This window comes from Equus quagga, chromosome 17 (genome assembly GCF_021613505.1).
Source record: "Equus quagga isolate Etosha38 chromosome 17, UCLA_HA_Equagga_1.0, whole genome shotgun sequence".
NCBI classification, from domain to species: domain Eukaryota; kingdom Metazoa; phylum Chordata; class Mammalia; order Perissodactyla; family Equidae; genus Equus; species Equus quagga.
The window spans coordinates 10478051-10491527 of NC_060283.1; the positions used below are offsets into that span (position 1 = coordinate 10478051).

The 13477-nt window shown below is 63.1% G+C and overlaps 1 protein-coding gene across 1 annotated transcript in view; it reads right to left on the minus strand.

Annotated features, from left to right (window-relative positions):
• Positions 1-13477, minus strand: part of MYRF (myelin regulatory factor) — a 34383-nt gene that overhangs the window by 20397 nt on the left and 509 nt on the right. The window contains exons 2-3 of the mRNA XM_046644133.1: positions 1027-1114; positions 564-827 (exon numbers count right to left, since the gene is read on the minus strand). Coding sequence (XP_046500089.1) covers positions 564-827; positions 1027-1114 — 352 coding nt within the window. The remainder of the gene's footprint in view (positions 1-563; positions 828-1026; positions 1115-13477) is intronic.

Consider the following 13477-nt stretch of genomic DNA (forward strand, 5'->3'; position numbering starts at 1 on the left):
GGTGGCCTCCTGGAACCTTTGCTCCCAGCCAGGCCCAGGCTGAGCCCTTGGGTCAGGCCACTGGTGTGGGCCCCTCAGAGGGATGGGGGAAGGACCTGGGAGGTTGGCTGAGGGAGGGGGACCTTCAGGTACCACATCTGTGCCATCGGCCAACTCCCTGTGGCCGCCATAAACAGCAGCTGGCTACACGAGTGAGTGGATGGGGCTGGCGTGGCGAGGGGAATGTGTGTGCCCTGCGTGTGTGCATGCGTGTGTAGATGGTCCCGTGAATGTAAACAGTCACGCCTCCAGCCTCACCCCCTCCCATCCACTCTCCACACAGCCCTCAGAGATTTTTCCAGCACTTACATCAACCCTCATCACTCCCCTGCCCAGAACCCACCATGGCTGCCCAGTGCCTCAGAACAAAGCCGTGAGTCCCTCCTCAGCCTGGCCCTCGTCCTGCCCCGCCTCTTACCGACCCATGGGGCAGCCCGCTCACCACTGCCAAGCCCTCAGTCACTGGCCCCACACTGGCCCCTGGGCCCCTGCATCCTTACCCCCCACTCTCTGCCCTCACTCACCCTGGGGCATAGGGAGCCTTGGGCTCTGCCTTGATGGGGGGCCCGGAGCCCCCCAGGAAGGGCTTGGGAGCGGCGCCCATGCCGTTGTTGTTGTTGCAGTTGAGCGGGGCACTGTAGCTTGGGGGTGGGAGGGGGCCATGGCGCCCCGGGGAGGGTCCACCCCCAGGGGGGCTCAGGTGGTGGACCCCGCTGGAGCTGGGGATCGCTGGCTGCCCGTGGGGGTAGGAGGCGGCACTGGCTGGAGCAGAGATGTCAGGGAAGCAGCTGCAGAGAAGGAAGGAAGCTCAGCACCAGCCAGGTCCCCAGGCCCCACCCGCAGGGCAGCGCGGGGATGACAGAGGGGTCAGCGCTGGGAAAGGATGAGGAGCAGCTTTCAGAGGTGGGGCCGTGTCAGGCCTGCCAGGTGAAAGGTGGAAGCCGGAGGGGCCGGGGGTGGGGCCGAGGCTGTCACGGGGCCACTCACAGGTCGGAGGCATCCTCCTTGCTGATGTACTCCTCCAGGATGCTGGTGTCGATGTTGGAGGGCTCCAGGGCGCCGTTGATGTCGTGGCCTGCAGGGGAGGCACAGATGTGAGCTAGGGGAGGGGTCCAGCTCCCTGAGACCCTTAGGCTTCTGGACTGAGCCCTCCAACTCTCCCAGGCTGAGCCCTCCAAAACCTATGCCCCTAGGCTCCTCCCCATCTGTGTATCCATGTGCCGGGAGAGGCCCTCCTCGTCCACCACCTGACACCCCTCCAGGAGGCACTGATGATGCCTCCCCCGGCCCACAAGGCCACCTGGAGTCTCCAAGGAGTGGAGGGGCCCAGAGCACAGATCTGGGACAGACAAGTCACGTTGTGCCTCTCCATGCCCCTTTCTAGCTTCACGACTGAGCAAGTCCCTTCCTGTTGTCTGTAAAATGGGGTAATTGTCCCCCTGTCTTATGGGATGCTGTGAGGAGCAAAGGAGGTACATTATTGGGTCAAGTGGCCAGGGGATGCCCACCACCCTCGAGGACACAGAACTAGACTCGATGACTGTGTCTTGCCCTGTCCTCCAGCAGTCACTTCCAGGTGGCCCAGCTGGTGGGTCCCCAAGAGCACAAGGCCTGGCTGGGCTAGGCCATACATTCTGAGGGCCCAGGAGGCTGGGGGAGCCTCCAGCACCCCAGGCTCCTGCTGCAGATGGAAAGGGGTGGGGATCGGAACCAGGCATGCCCAGCCCAGCCCACCCTCACTGCATACGCCCATCACCCCCGTAACAGGGCCTAGGGTGCTTAGCCTGGGTTTTCCAGAGGAGGAGCAGAGGCCCAGAGAGGTAAGGGCTTGCCCTGGCCTCACAGCAGGAAGGATGGAGGCCTGAGCCCTGCTCCTCCGCCAGGCCTGCCAGCCCTCTCCCGGGCCCTCCCTGCTGGCCCCGGCCACAAGAAGGGGAGGGACTCGCAGAAAAGGCGGCCCAGGGCTCTCAGGCATCAGCAAGGGAGGAGAGGGGGAGGCGCTGGCCTCTCTCCTCCTGGGGTCACCTTGCGGGGGGAAGCAGAGGGCGGGGTGATAAGGGGGCTGACGTGGGAGATGCGTCAACCCTGATAATGGAGGACGGCCCCACCCACACTGCTGACCTGGGCTGGCCAGCCCCACTGAGGCAGGAGGTACCCCTCCCACTGGGCCCCGGAGCCTTGAGTCTGGGGTCGGCACCTCATGCCCCCTCCCCTGGTGAGCCCTGGGAACAGAGCTCAGACAGGTCCAGGAACAAATCCTGGCCCGCCTCCTCCCCGTCGTGTGACCTTGGGAAGGTCACACACCCTCTCTGAGCCTCAGTCTCCTCATTAGTAAAATGGGGACACGAACAGCTAACACGTTACAGGGGTGATTTGAGAATGAAATAGACTAAGGTATGTAAGGTGCCCAGCAGAGAGTGCTAAGCAGATGGAGTGGCTGTCCTCACTTCCCAGTCCCCAGCGCCCTGGGGTCCCCAGGAGCCCCCAGCCCAGGCCCCTCCCTGGCCCCGGCCGGCATTTCAAGAATGCTGAGCCCCGCTTAGGTGATTAATGAGTGGCTAAGCCCTCCTAGGAGTCACGCGCTGCTTGGGACAGGCCCTCCTGCGGGCCCCCACCCCCGGCTCACCCAGCCAGGAACAAGGGACACCCACCGAGCACCGCTGATGGCCGGCTAGGGCCCTGGGTGGCCAGAGCAAGAAGAGCTTCTGGAGCCGGGAATGACCAGTCTGCCTGCCGAGGTTCTGGGGCTCCTGTCTACCTTCTGGCCCCCACCCCATCGTTCCCTGTTTACGACAGGTCTCCTTTGTTGAGCGCCTACTGTGTGCCAGGCACTTCTGGAGCCAAGTACATTGATAATCATATTACATGCTGGGTACCCCGTAGGCTCTTCACGTGCAGTGTGACACTTAAACTCCCAACCTGCAATGGGGACCACGATGACAGGACAAGGATGGTGACAGCGGCTCCTGCTGACAGCACCCAACAGGACCCAGCACTATGCCGACTGCTTTCCAGGTTTACCTCCCAGTCACCCCTGCAGACTTGGTGTTATTAGCATCAGCCCCTTTGTTCAGAGAGGTCAAGTCTCTTGCCCAAGGCAACACAGCAATGAGGATTCAAACCAGGGCCCAGGGACCTGACTCCAAGGGGGAAGGTATGGCTGGTGGCCGCTGAGACTTCTGGGCCTTCCTGGGCTGCCCCACCTGATGGGCTGGGGGGGTGGTTCCCAAGGCAGGATGGAGCCCAGGCGACGGGGAGGGAGGGCATACTGGAGCGTCACCCCACCCTTGCCCCTGAAGCTGCAGGTTTTTGAGCCTGAACTTGGAATCTACAGTGAAGGATGAGGTGACGGAGTCACGGTGTTGCTATTTATAACAGGCCAGGCCCCCTCCTCCCCCTCCTTCCCCGGCCAGGAGCGCTCCTACCTAATCACCCCTAATCCTCCTGCCCACCTCCCCCGGGACAGGGGGGCCTCAGGCAGAGGCATCCTGGGAGACCCTAACGAGAACCAGATGTGGTTAGCGGGAGGGGAGACCCTCCCGTGCCAGGGGCCGGGCGGACGGAGGAGGGAGGAGGCAGCCCCTGGGGAAGGGTGGGGGTGGGCCGCGGGGTGGGGGTTGCGGGGCTGGTGGGCCTCCTGAGGAACACTGACTGAGCCCACCTCTTCTCCTTCTGTGGGAGCCCTGGAGGCCTGCTTGGTCTTCTCCCCACACTGCCCTGCCCAAAGGGTCCAGCTGCCAGGCAGATGCCCCCAGCCCGCCCCCCAAACCACCCTGGACATTTCTAACCGAACATTCTGGGAGGACAGGGTGCGAGTGGGGGTCTGCTGGAGCCCAGGGGCTCCTGAGGCTGGGACAGAGCCCCCAGGAACCCAGGAGGAAGGCAGCGTTGGGGTCCCCCCTCCTGCACTGCTCCCAAAAGAGCCCTGGAACATCCCTGAGCCAACAACAGACACCTGCCAGGCAGGAAGTGGGAGGCTGCCCAAGGTCCCACAGCCAGAAAGTGGCACCACCAGGTCCCTGCCCTCCCCCTCCTCAAACCCTTCAACCCCTTCCCACTGCTCGGGATCACCAGAGCCCACCAGAGTCCAAGGCCTGGCACGAGCAGCCCCCTGCCTGCCCCACAGCCTGCCTCCTGGCAACTCTCCATGGTCTATCCCCTGCCTCATTCCATCCTTGGACAAACATCCCCCTTGCACCTCAGGGCCTTTGCACACGCTGTTCCCTCTGCCCAACAAAGCCCATTCGTATTCAGTCTTTAGGTTTTGGCTTAAATGTAAGTTCCTCCCAGAGGCCATATCTGACTGTCCCATCTCTTGAGTGGCAGCCTCCTTTCTACTTTCTCATCAGGCTCTTTTCTCTCCTGCTTAGCACAGACCTTACAGACGGGTGGAGGGTCTGTCCACCGCCTTCCCACTGTCCACAGCTCCCACCACACCACACACTTCATACGGCTCCTATTTAATTCTCCTAATAATCCTACCTACGGGGTAGGGTCTCCATTGTACAGATGAGGAAACTGAGGCTCAGAAAGGATAAGCACCGTGCCCGCTGCTTACAGGTGTGGGAACCGGGCTGTGAGCCCCGCCCTGTCCTGCCTCCCTGGGATCTAAACATCTAAGCATACAGTAGGCACACAATAAATGTCCACAGAAAGAATGAGCAGGGTGGCAAGCGGGACCCTGGCACCAGGCGTGCCAGGATCCAGGGACGTGGGCCGGGCCATACTGGGGTCAGGGTCCAGACTAGACAGGGCCCCTCCAGGCGCCCCCGGCCCGGCTGAGCTCTGTGCCCCAGCTGCTCCCATTAATTAGGCTCTTTATTACCTGCTTCTAACAGGAGCCAGGCCGCTGGGGTAAGGGCTGTGGGAAGGAAGCCCCCTCCTCTCCTCTTTCCTCCTCCCTTTAAGGCCACCCGGCTGGGCAGAAGACGGATGCAGGGGACATAACCCAGGTGCAGGATGAGGGCGGGTGGGGGCCCAGGTGGTCCTCCACCCTGGACACCCCCCCCCCCCCCCCCTGCTCCTCCCCCCCCCCCCCCCAACCAGCTGTGTCTACTGGCTGAGTCTCGGCCATTGTCCTGGGGAACGGGGGAGGGTGGGGACCCGGCACAGTGGGAGTCTTGTGCCCTGCCCACACCCTCCCCCCCGCCCGTCAATGGGGCACTTGTCAATTCATGCCCCAAACATGGCGGAAATCCCGTCAGCCACGTGGCTGCGGGCAGGGCAGGCCAGGGCCTAAGGATGCTGGCCAGGCCTAGCTGGTCTGAAGCCGGGGCTGACGGCCCCAGCCTGTCCCCCCGCTGCCCTGAGGGTCCACCCCAGGTACCTGAATCGGAGGGCACAAGGAGGCCTGGCCACTCACGTGGGCCCCCTTCACAGCTGTGTGACCCTCAGCAAGCGCCCTGACCTCCCTGGGCCTCGGCCGCCCTCTCTTGCGAGCGGATCAGGGACCCCTGCGTGGCCGGGTGGTCATGAGCCTCCAAGGAGATGGTGGGAAGCCCCGACCCCAGGAGGCCATTCCTCCATCGACGTGAATTGCTCTGTGTCCATCTCTCTCTCAGGACTCCATCCGCTTCCCGCCCAGGCCGGACCGCTCCTCCCGACGCCTCACCACCTGACTGCCTATCTGCTCCAGGGAGCCTCCCACCTTCTTCTGGGTCCCTCTGAGGCATGACCAGGACCGTGCTGCTATTCTGGCACTTACATGGCACAAGCCAGCCTCCAGGCCTTGGCTCTAGCCATCCCCCGCAGTGGGTAAGCCTTCTGTGACTGCCTCCCTGCTCAGGCAACTCCTCCTCAATGCCCCCCACGACCCCTCCCCCCGTCACAGAGGGCCCCCAGTGCCGAGCTAATTGACATGCTCCAAACTAGTTCACACTGGGACGGGGCACAGTGGGCCCTCACCTCCTTTCTTCTGGACTTTCTATCTTTATTAATATCACCTATGGTTAACAGGTAACTAGCTAGCTGTCCCTGCTTCAGCCTTCCACTTGCGACCAGAGTCTTCTCACTCAAAATGCCTTCAGGTCAGACGCTTGATTTTGCAAGCTACCCTTTGCCTCTCTGCATCAAATCTCCAGTTAGCTTGGGGCTGAATGACAAGGATGTGGCTTTTGCGTCATTGCCATCAGGTCCTTAAATAAATCTGAGCCACAGTTGTCTTTGTTCCCTCTCAACTTCTGGCCAAAAATGCAGAAGAGCCCCTCCACCCTGCCTACGGAGACCCATCTCCTCCAGGGGACCCGGAATCTTTAGCCACTCCTGGGCTATAGCTAAGTCCTCCCCTAGTCCCCACACGGCTGCCACCCTGTCCTCAGGTCGACAGGAGGCGGAACTTACAGCCCCAAGATGGTCCCAAGCCGGGTCCAACAGAACTGAGCCCAGAAGCTACAGCCTGTTCTTAAAGAAGCCACGTTGGTCCCCAAGGATCTCTGCTTTGCTCTGGGGGCCCCCCAGCCCTACTCCACGGGGCCGAGGTGGCTCCCATCCGATGCCCCCGGCCCTCTCCCGCAGGGACCAGGGCAGGCCAGCTGGGGAAGTGTCCTCCCCACGGGGGCAGAGTAGACAGCCACAGCTTGGGGTGGGGTCTCGCCCAGGATCACCCACGCCCACCTGCGCTCACATACCGCACGGCCCACACAGATGTGCGCACCCCAGGGCACATTCCCAGGCGCGTATCCACTGACACGCGGGTGATCCTGTCCGTACGAACACACACATCTACGCAGTGGCACCTGACACACACGTGTGCACACCAGCGTGCTCCACGTGTGCTCCCCCCGCCCCCACTTCATTCATTCAAACAGTTATCTATCGAGCATCTGCTCTGTGTCGGGCACAACACTGAGCTCCGGAGACACAGCCGTAAACAACACGGACAAGAGCTCCTGCCACATGCAGCTGACATTCTGGAGGCAGAGTCAGATGACAGGATGGATCGACAAAATCCATAGCATTTTAAAAGGAGACAGATGCCATGGAGAAAATAAGGCAGAGAAGGGGGTTGGGGTGCCAGGAGAGCCGGGCTGAGTTGCCATTTTAAATAGGATAGTCAGGGAGGGCCTCCCTGAGCCAAGATAAGAAGGAGGTGAGCCACATGGATATCTGGGAAGAGCATTCCAGGCAGTGCAAAGGCCCTGAGGCACCAGCATGCTTGCGCATGTTCACATCTCTGACACCTCCCAGACTGGTACACTCGTGCACACAAATGCTCGCTGACCCCATGGTAGGCCCAGCCTGACACACCTCCCCATCAGCTCTAGATGGGGCCAGATCCAAATGAGCGAACTCGGTGTCGCAGACCCCCAACCACCCCACCAAAGGCAGCCCCTCCAAGCTGGCAGAGCAGGGGATGGGGACCCCTCTCCTCCCACTCCGCCAGGTTACCAAAGACCCCAAAGGGAGAACCGTGGAGGGCGAAGAAAGCACAGGGGACTGAGATGATGAAGAAGGCAGTGAGGGGACACCCCCAGGGAGGGAGGGTCCCCAAACTCAGAGAGACAGAGGGTATGGGTGTGCATTACGGGGGCTGGAGGGATGTAGGCCAGATGGAGGGAGAACTTTCCAGTGCTGGGGCTTAGAGACAGAGGGAGGACAGGATGCCCTGGGACCCCTAGTCCACAGTCCAGGTCAGGGGGGCTCTGGACCCAACTGCCCCCCACCCAGGGTTTCACCCTTCCTTCCCCTCCCCCTCCAGGCCTCGGCCCTCTCGGGGTCTTACTGCTTCCACCCCACAACCTTGACCATTGGAGTGAGGGCCCTGAGGCCCAGAGAGGTCAAGGGGCTGAACGGCAGGCACCTGGCACAGCCATTAGCGGTGGATGGGGTCCCTCGGCACGCAGGGAGGAGGAGAGGCCCCCTCCTGGCCCCACTCCAGGCTGGCACCCAACTGCGACAGGCTGCAGCCAGGAGACCCAGGATCCCGTCCCAGCTCCGCTGTGGTCGCCCTGAGTGGGCCTGACACGTCCCCTTCCTCTCTTGCCTGCCTCAGCATCCCCCTCTCAGAAGCAAGGGGACACCACCTACGCTTCTGTGGAACACCAGGACGCCAGGGAGACGACATATGCAAAAGCCTCTGGCCTGGGTGCCGTAGGCAAAAGACGGTCAAGCCCCTTCCCCCTGCCCGCCTGCCCAAGGCCCAAGTCTGCCCAAGTTCCGAGGTGGGGCAGGCCCCGCTGGAGGTCCAGGAACCAGGAGGGGCATGAGGACCAGGTGCGGCCAGACCTGTCACGGCGCAGGCCCCGCATCCAGAGCGTGCTCCACAAGGCTGATGGTTTCCCAGCACCCCTGGAGTAAGGAGCCCAGAGACAGGGAGGCACTTCCCCAAGGCACACAGCCCCAGGCCCCAGCCCAAGCTTCGGGGCACCGACTGACCTACCCCATGGACCAAAAATTCCCCAAAGTGGGGAGCTTCATATCGGCCTTGAGCCTGCTCAACGGGACTGTGCCGGCCTGGGGGATAATCATCACAATCCAGGCTGACATTTATGGGGGTTTCTGCACCAGGCCCTGTACCAGGCCCTTCTCATACCCCTTTACCTAGTCCCCACAGGTCCCTGAGAGGCAGGCACTGTGACCACAGCTGTATTCCCATTTTACAGATGAGAAAAGGGAGGGGCAGCGATACGCCCAGGAGGAGGGCCGAGGGGGAGCCCAGAGCCGGAAACCCCCCCCCCCACCGTGAGTGCTGAAGACCATGACACCATCCAACCCGTGCCCCCAGCCAAGGGGCTGCCCACACCACGCAGCAGGGGCTGGAGACCTAGATGGGAGAGGAGGCCCCCCTAGACACGCGCCCAGGCTGTGAGGGAAACTGAGGCCCAGAGAGGGCCGTGAGGAGAAAGAAGGTGGAAAGGAAGGGCAGGCCGCCTGGGTGGGGTGGGGCCACCCCCGGTTAATGATTCGGTTAATCATTTCTGCTCCCCATCCTTATCAGGAGGGCAAAGTCCAAGGGCAGCAGCCAATTGGCGGCCCCGCTGGGCTGTTACCCGGCAGCCTCTGCTGCCAGGGCCCCCAGTCCTGTAAGCCCTTGGCAGTCAGGCAGAGGGTGCCAGGGCCCCAGAAGGAGGCCAGTCAGCCCTGAGTGGCCTGTCCTTCCCCCAGACACCCTGCTTGGCCCTGCCTAAGACCCCAAGGGCCCTCTGCCCAGGCTCCCAGCCTCAGTTCCAGAGGCCAGCAGGTTGGACACAGCCCGCTGCTCTCCCTGCGCTGACCACAGGTCCTCCCAGAGAGTCGGCTTCCTGGGGTGCACCCCCTGCCCCGCCTCTGCTCCCATAGCCACTGTTGTCTCCACTGACCCTGGGAACATTTCCTGCCCGCCCCGCCCCCCCCACCCCTGTGTGGCCCTGCGCTGGGTGTTGGGAACATGGGGATGAGTCAGACCCCACACTACATTTCCCCTCCAGCTGGACTCAGGGACTGGGGGAGGGCGGCTGGGACAGGTGTCCTCCCAGGGTCTCTGGGTGAACCCAGGAGATACCTCATCTCATATCCTTGAGAGTCAGGAGCCGGACTGCCTCCCCCATCCACCTATCCCTGGGTGCATGACAGACAAACAGACAGGCTGACACGGGGCCTGGTGCCACCCCATCATACACCCCAGCTCAGTCCAGGGTGGGCATCCTCTCCCACAAGCCATCAGGCGGCCTCCCCCGGGGCCTCCTCCTGCCCTCTGGAGGCACAGCTGCTGGTCCCCGAAGGAAGGCCGCCCTTCCTCCCAAGGGCCTGGTGGCAGAGAGAGAGATGGGGCTAGGTGTCCCCTTTGGCCAACTCCCTTCTCTCGGAGCCGCCATCTTGGTCTCTGGGAAAGGGGGCCCATGTCACCCCCTCGCCCCCCCCCATCTGGAGCCGGGGGCCGGTGGCTTTTAAACCAGGATCCTGGTGCTCTGGGGTCTCTGCGTCCAGCAGAGAGGTGCTCTCAGGAGACCATGAGTTCGTCTTTGTTTGGTGGCTAAAAAGAATGACCCTGGAAGCCCCTGCTGTGGTCCAGGGCCCCTGGCTGCCCCAGGAGGGGACATGAGGCAGGAGAAGGGAAGTCAGCAGCCCGAGCCACCCATCGGGGCTGGCAGGAGTGAAAACCCGCCCCCTCCCTCCAGCCTCCCTGGTGGGCTCTAGAGGCCGAGTGGAGGTTGCCCCAACCTCGCAGTGCCTTTCCAGCACCTGCTAGAAGCCCAGTTCCCCTCAGCCTCTAAGGCTTCCTCTATACCACCTGCTTTCTGGGGGACACTGGCTGCTGACTCAAGTGCCACATGCCCCTGGAGCCAGGGGCCAGCACCCTCCCCCTTGCAAGCTCCCTTCTTTCCGGGGCTGGGAGACTAGGCTCATGAGAGCTGAAGGCATCCAGACCTTCTCTGCCACCGCCTCCTGTCCTGCACATGAGGAAAAGGGGCCCAGAGAGGGTGAGAGCTCTGCACAGGGTCACACAGCTCTCCAAGGCCGAGCCACCACCAGAACCTCGGAGGTCCTCCCGGGATCCTCTGATGCTGCCTTGTCCCTGTCCCTGACCGGGCTCTGGGTGTCCAAGGCCGCAGCCAGTCAAGACGATGCCACCGCCACCCAGTTACCTGCTGGGAGCCAGTGCATGCTGCCCGGAGGGTCCCCTCTCCGCAGGCCCTGTGCCCGCCGAGCCGGGCGGCCGAAGCCTCCCTCTAGGGATTAGCAGGGCGGTCACGGGGGCCCCGGCTGTACCAGCCTCGAGGGGGCCGCCCTGTCCCAGCCTCCCACCCAAGGCCCAAAGCGCCTTAGCCCCCAGCCCACCACCCTGGAGCGGGGCACAGCCTGGCCCACCCGCACAGGGCCAGACCCAGGACACCACCCTGGTGCGGGCCACGTCAGACGAGGGGTCTCGCGCACCCCTGCCCTTTCAGCAAAGCCCTTGCCCGTCTCCAAACCCAGAGCTGAAAGCATGGACCCGGTCCCAGACCCACTGTCCAGAGGGAGTGACCAAGGCCAAGCGGGGACCCGGAGGAGAACTCAGGGGTCCCCAGGCCTGAGTGCAAGAGCACCCATTGCCCCCACACGCTCAGGAACACCATGTCCACACGCACAAAAGCACAACTCCCCACCCCCTGCCCTTTCACACTTACACCCACAAGCACGCTCAGGCTCCGCCACTCCCGGGCGCACCCTGACACCCACGCTGGGTCCCCCCACACCACTGCCCATCTGATGCCCTGCCAGGACTTCCCCTCCCAAGTGGCCCCAGGGACCCGGGCCCTCGGCGCCCACCCCATCTTCCCCCATCGCAAGCTCTGGGAACACTTCGCCAGCCCCTGGCTCCCCCCGGGGCCCTCCTCGCGGGCAGCCCCACACCCACCCCTGTTCCCCACAGACATTCTTGAGTCTCCTCTTATCTCTTTGGAGGGAGCTGCGCAGCCTCCCCGCCAGGCCGGCCGCATGGCTGAGTCGTGGCGTCAGCCCCCACCCCCACCCACGGCCAGGAGGGAGTTTGGCTCAGGAGTCAGGGAGCCCTGGCCAGCCAGGCCCACCCCTCTGCCCGGGCCCTGGGCTTTGGGAGAGGAGACAGGGGGCTATCTGGAGGAAGCAAGAGGCACTAGCCGGGGGTCATCTGGGGTACCTAGAAAGCTCAGGGCACCTCAAAACAGTACCCCCAAGGCAGGACTTGTGTCCCTTTCCTGCCTCCCCAGGGGCCCCCAGCCCCCATAAGACTCCTGTGGGTTTCTAAAGGATGAACAGAGTCGGGGGAAAACAAGAGTCCTTGGGACTGATGGGGGGCTGCCTGGGACCCTCAAACAGCCCGACAACCTGGGGATCAACCATTTAATCTAGTCCAAAGATGACTTCTTGGGATCTGGGTCTGCTGGGGTGTCCAGAATCCCGGAGAGGTGAGTGCTGAGGCTGGCGGATGCTCTGCCCTGGGCTGCGCAGCAAGCCGGAGGGGACAAAGGCTCCTGCCTCTCGGGTCACAGAGAGAGAGAAACTGAGGCAAAGAGAGGCCTTCTTCTCTCCCTCATGGGACTCCACGGAATCTGGGCTCTAGGCTTGAAACTTGGGCCCCGATTCCCAGCCCCGCAGCCCCACAGTGCCAGCACAGCATGCCCCGTGGGCCAGCCCCGGCCCCCAGGGGTGGGTTCACACTGATGGAAGGCTGTGAGTCCCTGACTTCTGGGTTCTGAATGCACTGAGGAGCAGGATGAGAGCTTAGGGACTGGGGAGAGGGTGGGGGCAGAGGCTGGGCTCCCCAAATTGGAAGGGAGGGGCAGAAAAGGGGCTAGAGGGCCTGAAAAGCAGCAGAGTGGGCTGGAGATGTCAGCCTGCACCTCCGCCTCCCCCTCCCACCCTCGGTCTCATTCCTCCTGAATCCAGCACCCAGGAGGAGGGGGATGCCCTGAGGACCGGCAGATGCTACTCAGGAAAAGGGTCAGGAAGTCGCTTAGACGTGGGAGCAGACCTCCCAAATCACTGTGGGGACAGGGAAGTGGGTAGAAGAAAATATTGTAGGGTCTATGTAGATCCCAGCCCTGAGAGGGTCCCCTCCGGGTCAAGGTCGGGGGTGGGGGACACAGCCAGAGGAGGCACAGCCGCAGGGACAGGTGTGGGCGGGTGACAGAGCCCTGAGGAGCCTCAGAGGGCTAGCGGGATGCAGTTCACAGCTGGCGGAGGGTCTTGGAGTGGCGAGGTGGCTGGCAACAGGGATGCCAACTTCAAGAAGCTTCCAGACCAAGCAGAGCAGTGCAGTCAGGGTGGGGGAGTGGGGCAATCCAGCCCACTCAGCCCAGGGAGGAATGCTGGGGAGGGCTTCCCAGGCCCAGGTAGGGAAGGGGGACAGCTTCAAGGGGCATTTCAGCCTTGGGAGAGGGAGCAGCCTGGTAGAAGGTGGGTGGCAGTCTTAAAGGGGGTCCTAGTCTCAGGGAAGCACAAGGGGGAGGTCCCAGCTCCTAGGAGTCAGGCGGTGGGAGGATGCCAACCTGAAAGGCACACAAGGCGCCTGGGTCTCTGGGTTGGGGGGGGGGGGGGGCCCCGCCTCTGGGAAGCACGCTGGGGCTGGGGTGCCAGTCTAAGAGGCATGGAAGATGCTAGAAGGTGTGCTGGGGGTCGGAGCCTCAAAAGGAGTCTGGGCCTGGATGGGGTTCCAGGGAAACACAGTCCAGGGTCCCCAGACTGCGGAAGTGCGCTTGGGGTGGGAGGTGTCAGAATTTAGGGGGGACTGCAGGTCCTGGGAGGCACGAAGGAGGACCGAGACTGGAAGAGGACACAACTCCAGGGAAGTTGTGTGTTGGGGGACAGAGAGAGGGCGCCCAACTTTAGTGGAGGTGGGGAGTAACTTCCAGAAGACTCGCAGCCCCGCAGGGGGGTGCCAGCCTGGAGGAGGGCCCCAGCCCAGGGGTCCCAGCGGAGCGAAAGCACAGTCGGGGTCCCAGTCCCCGGGGGAGGGGGTGATCGGCGCCGCCCCCGCCGCCCGCGGTCCTCACCTTCGAAG